Genomic DNA, 6,558 nt, shown 5'->3' on the forward strand with positions numbered 1-6,558 from the left:
ATACCAAAACATATAGTGAGAACCCTAGTAGCCTAATATCTCAAAGACTAGTTGATAAAATGTTCATAAGAAAGAAATTAAATTCTAATGGAAATGTTTCACAATGATGTCATTAGGCAGAGCAGGCAACAGATGGCACACTGACAGCAGAGTTGGGGACAGATATGCAGGGACAGACTGGCAGAGACAGGGAGTCTCAGGTAAGTTTGTTGAGTCTTTGTTTGGCAACATTATGAAAGGTTTTCAATTTTTTGGACTTGTAAAATAGGAACATAATTGGAAAATGCCATGGATACCCCCACTCTCAACTTAAACTGGTGACTGAACTAAGATTTGTTAAAGGCAATGGTATTGCTGTTGTGATTAGTTGTGTAGTTTTGGGTACCGGTAGTTAGGAGTACGGCAAACACCTTATTTCTTTGGTTCCTCAATATACATTTACCATATTACAATGTAGGCTATGTGTTACAGCACTACTTTTGGTGTCCCCCTCAGGAATTGCTCTTGAGAAAATTTCATGTAATTGTCCCCTCCAAAGTTGATATCAGATTTTCGGCAATGGTTGGTGTAGCCTGTATTGCTTGAATCTTAAATCAGAGTTAGAATTCCTGCATGCCCCTCATCGATCAATGATAGCTCAGAGGTGAGGTTGGATGGGAAGGTAGATGTTCAGATATGGAAGTACTTGAGGAGTTTGCTTGACAGTAGTTGGGAGCTTTCCTGTTTGACGCATAGCTTGAGATCCGAATTTCATTATGTGGTTTAAATAAGCCTTGATAGGGTCATCAATCACAGCACATCACTAGGGCAAGGATAGACAATCATTTTTTTTTAATGTAAGTAAGATATGACCAGTTGGAGGTGTTAAACATTTCAATTTCATTTAAAGAATCTATTGATTTTCCATTTAAGGGCATTTGAATCATATTTAGCATCACAATAACACATATTCATGACATCACTGACATACAAATAGAAAAACAACGAATGGAAAGGTGTACTGTATCCTCCATCAAAGAATAACAACATGTGCGTAAACATCACTATTGAGTCTTGCTTTGAACAGCCTATACGAAAATATATTTTAAAAAAAAGTCATATCTGACGGAATACTTCCCGTAAAAAAAAAAAGCGTCATCGTGCGTAAAAGTCCTTAAGTCTAATGCACGCAGTGACCCTACCATGGTCTCCACACGGAGTCTGCGGTGACGGGAGGCGCAACAGGTGACACAGGCACCGCAAGTGCTGGATTGCCATGTATCGCGTTTGGCGCGCTCATATGCTTAAGAGCCACGCTTGGAATCAGAATGGCGAATTGTCCATCTGTCGCCGCCGGCACAATCTGAAGTCCACTGTATAATTTTGCCATTTCTGATGTGAGGTTGATAGGCGAGCCACTTTTGCAAGGCATTGTTCCATTTAACTGAGGAGACGCATTTGGGATTTGCGCAATGGCTTGGGCAAGCAATGGATGCGCTGGATGCGGAGGGTAGGTGGGGATCTGGCATTGAGTTGAGAAGTTTAAGGTGTTTATCTGTGACACACAGCCGGCTAAGTGGCTGAGAAGTTGAGACCTGATCTCCGTGTTCACCCCTCCACACGTGGACAGAAAACTGGTGACTTCACTCATGCATTCGCTGAATCCCGCTCTGTACTTGCCAAAGACCGATGGATCCCTGCTTATAGCTGCTGTAAATCCAAAAACAATATTTGAGGATATATTGTTCAGAAAATCATTACAATCAAATGATATAATACTAAGTAGGTCTATCAATAGCTTTGATAAGCTTGGGTAAATATACGACCGTTGGAACTGCGGTGGGTGCCAAATGGGCACAGTCAGATTATATTTATGCAAGTCTAGAATGACTGTAATCAATTAGAGATAAAAAAAACCTACCAGTCATTTGGAGACGCTGCATATTCCTAAGGTGCTTCACAGTCATCTCTAGGATGTCCGCCTTCTCGAGCTTCGAATGTCTCGAGCTCTAAATAGACACCAAGAAGAAAATGACACATGATTAATAATCTATTTGAGTTTCGTTCCAGTCCATAACGATATAAGCATATGTCGTTGACATAAATGTCTACATGGAATATGGTAATTGCCATTTAAAAAAAACCGTACATCTTTCTTTAGTGCATCCAAGATGAGGTTCTTTAGCTGACCAAGGCTGTCATTGATTCGCGCACGTCTTCTCTTCTCCATAATTGGCTTTGAGGACTTAAAACAAAAAACATGTTAATAATAAAAAACCAACAATTGACATATAAAAAGCAATAGTTTTCTTTCGGTGCATTTTTGTACCTTTCTGTGCTCCGAGGCAGTCCTTGGTTTATCCGGAGTTCCACTGACCCTCGACGGGGTGGCTGCGACAGAGGATGGGGATGTTTTCTCCAAAATATCAGCTGGCATCTTCAAGTTTTAATATCCCACAATCGTCCTGCCAATTTAAGCAAATCCTTTTTAATGTCCCACAATTGTTAAAGAAAGTCCAGCCTATTGAGTAATATTCAAACACCGGTTATGCACTTTTTCTGACCAACGCTGTTCGTTCTATGCGTTTATTATAATGTAGCTATAGCTGAGGTAAAGTCCTATCAGTGCGGTGTTGATAACAAGTCAACACTGTTACTTTCACCACCCGGTCGTATTTATAGAGGAGGCTGCACGCGAACGGCTCGTGTGAAATGTCCCAAAGTTTTATTTCCACTGCAACTTTCTACCAATGAGCGCACGGGACACGTTGACAGGGGTGAGGTTGGCTCGTGCAAGGAGGCCTTGCATTGGCTATCTGGTGTCTTGTGTGTGAGACGGTGGTCCACAGGACACTACTACACTGCCCTACCAAGCAAAAAGGCAATAACTGCTCATTTGGTCGAAAATGAGTTAATGCCATTTTTTTGCTACATGAAATACATGCTTAATCATCTGGACAAGTATCCTGCCTCTATTGTATTGTGTTCTGGAGAACATTTGGGTTATGCTAGCAGTAATTGCATAAAGTTACTGTGAAACCAAGGTAAATAAAATCGATTTATTTTAGTTCCACGCTATGAGCAGTTACTGCCTTTTTGCTTGGTAGGGCAGTACAGATGTAGGATCTTAATTTTTTTGTAGGGGTTGTTACATTTTTCTTTATAGCAAATCAAGTCTGACATTTTAGAGTGGAAATTGCAAAGTTCAGAAGACTTTTACAAATGAAAATACACTAAGTTTGCATTTCCTGCTCTGCAGGATAATTCTCAGCAACAAAAAAGTGATCAAATTAAGATCCTAAATCTGTATATATGATCAACATATAGAACAGGTTACATTTTATAAAATGTGTTGCTGAAATATGAAGGTTTTAGTTATTAGTAACAGTCAATTAAGGTGAATAAAATACTTGTATTGGATTTGTCTCCAATTTAAGCCCAGGTTAATTGATCCTAAAGTGAGTAGTTCATAATGAACTAGAAAAAGTGTGTTTTAATGTTCAAGATACTGAGTGTTTATTTTAGTATGTTAAACATTAAATAGCATATTTAAAGTACAACAAATAAATACTTTTTTAGGTCATCGTGTCTGTAAAGACAATATTCTGTAGACTACCATCACATGTATGTGACTGATAGATTCCATGTTGTACTCAATGACCTTCACATCTTGGTCTTAACATGCAGACGACATGAACTATCACCACAGAGCAGAAGATTATCAGGTTGCTCTTATTCTTACCTTCTTGACAGACTTCAGGCGCCCTAACGTCTCCTTTCTAAAGCTCCTTAAACCTTTCAGGTCAAATGACCCCAAGGCTAGGTCAGGGTCTGTATGGGCCCGTATCACGGAAGGAACTTGTCATCTGTATCCTCAAATACTTTCTTAATAATATTAACATAAATAAAGCACCAAAGACTGACCTCAAAAACACATAAGAAACTGTGGACACGAAAGGAGCCAATAGCCAGAGACATCTAACATGTCGTCATGGTTTTTCTATTCATGTCCAATGTTTTACACCAGTGTGTAAAATTACCACAGTCGTACGTTTTTCACGAAACAAGATTCGACACTGAAAAGAGGATTCTCACAGTTGCCTTTCTCTGTGAGTATCTTCTAAAGCAGGGTTCTCCAACCCTGTTCCTGGAGAGCTACCCTCCAGTAGGTTTTCACTCCAACCCCAGTTATAACTAACCTGATGCAGCTAATAAACCAGCTACTTATTAGAATCAGGTGCTCTAGATTAGGGTTGGAATGAAAACCTACATGATGTTACCTCCCCAGGATTTAGGTGTCCAGAGGGGATGCTGGGTTTTTTTCATGAATACAATTCTTCTTTCTTTCACAAACAAGGGCTATAGGTTCTGGGACAAGACAACAGGGAGAGGGAGGGTGAAGGATAGAAGGGGAGGAGGCAATGTGTTGCCCCTAATCAGCTCCATGCTCAATAAGCCTGCTGGTCTGACTGGAGACGTGCCTTTATTGTGCACCGTGATCTATAACTGTGCTTTATGGCACACTCCAGATCAGTATCAGTGTGGGAAGCACAGAGGAGAGAGAGGAACAGAGGCTCAGGTCGCCATTTGAGGGGGGTTTGAAAGCTATTGAGGGAAAACAGTGTCTGATAACAACCCATGACAGAAGGGCGGTTGAGTTGTACTGGCACAGATCAGGATAATCTTGGACCTTGTGGAAATATTTAAAGAAAGTATATTGCTACTTGACCGCATTCCTCGAACCAGTATGGCGCTTTGTTCACGTCAACGACTGGTGATGAAGATTGACATGTTGTGTCAGTAACGTTACATTTAAACAAAGACAGCACCCTCGGTTGTTTGCTCCTAGCCACTTGCCTGTATTTTTGACACTAACCTCCACGTTCATCTGGTTTGAGATGGACCGCCCTACATATTCTCCCCACTGCTGTCATGCCAAGGCAAATCGACTGTGGAATGGCCATCTCAATCACCAAATCCCGGGACTCGTCTCTTTTAACTGGGCTGTGTGACACAGAGAGCGAGGCCAGCCAGATGGGGACAGAGGGATCACTTAAACATCTCACCAGGGCCTCCGCTTGTTCTCCCCACCTCCTCCCTTTGAGACCCTCTTAAAGAGGGGGGGGCCTCCTATAGCAACTCCTGGCTATGGCCCGCCCGCCTTTTGTCCCCCTCCCCAGCAGAAGTTTCTGCTCGAGAAGCCTTAGACAAGGCCTCCATTAATTGCGGGCCTGTGTGGAATACACGGGGGACAATGGGCCCAACAGAGTGTCCGGCCCTCAGACAAGGCTGGAAACAAATGGTACAGGGAGTCCGGCAGAATAGAATCGTCCTGGCTGATGTCACTGAATACATTTACCTACCTCAGAGCCCATTCAGCACCATGCTTTGTTTTATTTGGACAAAAAAAGGGGGAGGTATCAATAGCAGGAATGGGAGGGGGGAGAGGCTTGATGATGGGAAATCACTGGTCTCCATGGTCACCATCCGTCCAAAAAATATGGTAGAATTGATTGGAGGTGGGGATGAAAAGGAGAGGCTATAAGATTAAAGCTCCAGAAGATAAGAAAGCGATTGAAAACAAAGGTTGTGTTTTCCAGTTTCTTTAACTCTGTGGGATTTCTTTCCAACCCTCTATGATAATCAGATACGAAGAGATCAATCCTAATGTAACAGGGTTGGTTCAGTTAGCAAGCCACGCTCACATGGTGAGTAACCTTGCCTGAGACCTGAGGACTTGCGTTAGCTCCTAGAGCAATGTCTAGGCTTTAGCTCAAAGGGCTAACAGTCTTGTGGCATGATGAAGAAGCAACAGGCATTTTGCAATTCCTCGGACCACAACAAGCCGCCATCTGTCACCTTCCTTTAGCCTTAAAGTGATGCTCCAGAACTTTTGTATAATTTCAGCCAGTGGTTTTGAAAGTGGTGCTCATGAGCCAAAACGGGTCCCTGTTTTGTGTGTACTACGTCATCCAATTGTGTACTATGTCATCCATTTCGTACGATATGTTACGAATTCAATTCATACAATATGTTATGAATATTTTGTGCTTAAGATCCCGGATTGCATCTTTACATCTTAAAAAGCCAGCATTTAGAGAACTTCAACTTGGAGCAAAGGCAATGAGACTGAAGTCTTATTTAACTTTAGGTCCTTCCTTTCAAAGGAAATTGAGCAGGCATATGCACAGATAGGGTATTGCCCAACCTCTTTCCCCTTTGCCCACCCACTTGCCAAGTGCCATTTTGGGTAGTGGTATAACTATATTTGTCATTTTTGTATACAGTTTTTGTCGTTGTTGTTCTGAACCCACTGCCCCCAAGTTGTAGTGACGTCGTCAAGTTCACCACCCCCACACCTACCCTCTTCATTGATCTGTACTATACAGAGCTCCCGTGTGCCTGGTTGTGCCTTTTTCCAATCTGCCCTGTACGGAGACTGAGTGCCCGGTATTCAAACATGCACGGCTTGTGATGCGGGTCAACTGTCGAGTGTGTGTAGCAAGCGACCTAGTTTTTTAAATTTATGTTATTAACCTTTATTTAACTAGGCAAGTCAGTTAAGAACAAATTCTTATT

General features: G+C 42.0%; 1 protein-coding gene across 1 annotated transcript; it reads right to left on the bottom strand.

Annotated features, from left to right (window-relative positions):
• Nucleotides 1-816: 816 nt before the first annotated feature.
• LOC106568808 (transcription factor HES-1) lies at nucleotides 817-2,673 on the bottom strand. Its single transcript, XM_014139471.2, has 4 exons — nucleotides 2,309-2,673; nucleotides 2,129-2,224; nucleotides 1,901-1,988; nucleotides 817-1,689 (listed from the first exon to the last, which is right to left on the bottom strand). Exons 1-4 carry the CDS (start codon nucleotides 2,414-2,416, stop codon nucleotides 1,178-1,180), a joined length of 804 nt encoding a protein of 267 aa, XP_013994946.1. The 5' UTR covers nucleotides 2,417-2,673; the 3' UTR covers nucleotides 817-1,177.
• Nucleotides 2,674-6,558: the final 3,885 nt, after the last annotated feature.

The sequence above is a fragment of the Salmo salar genome, chromosome ssa14 (assembly GCF_905237065.1).
Source record: "Salmo salar chromosome ssa14, Ssal_v3.1, whole genome shotgun sequence".
Lineage (NCBI taxonomy): Eukaryota > Metazoa > Chordata > Actinopteri > Salmoniformes > Salmonidae > Salmo > Salmo salar.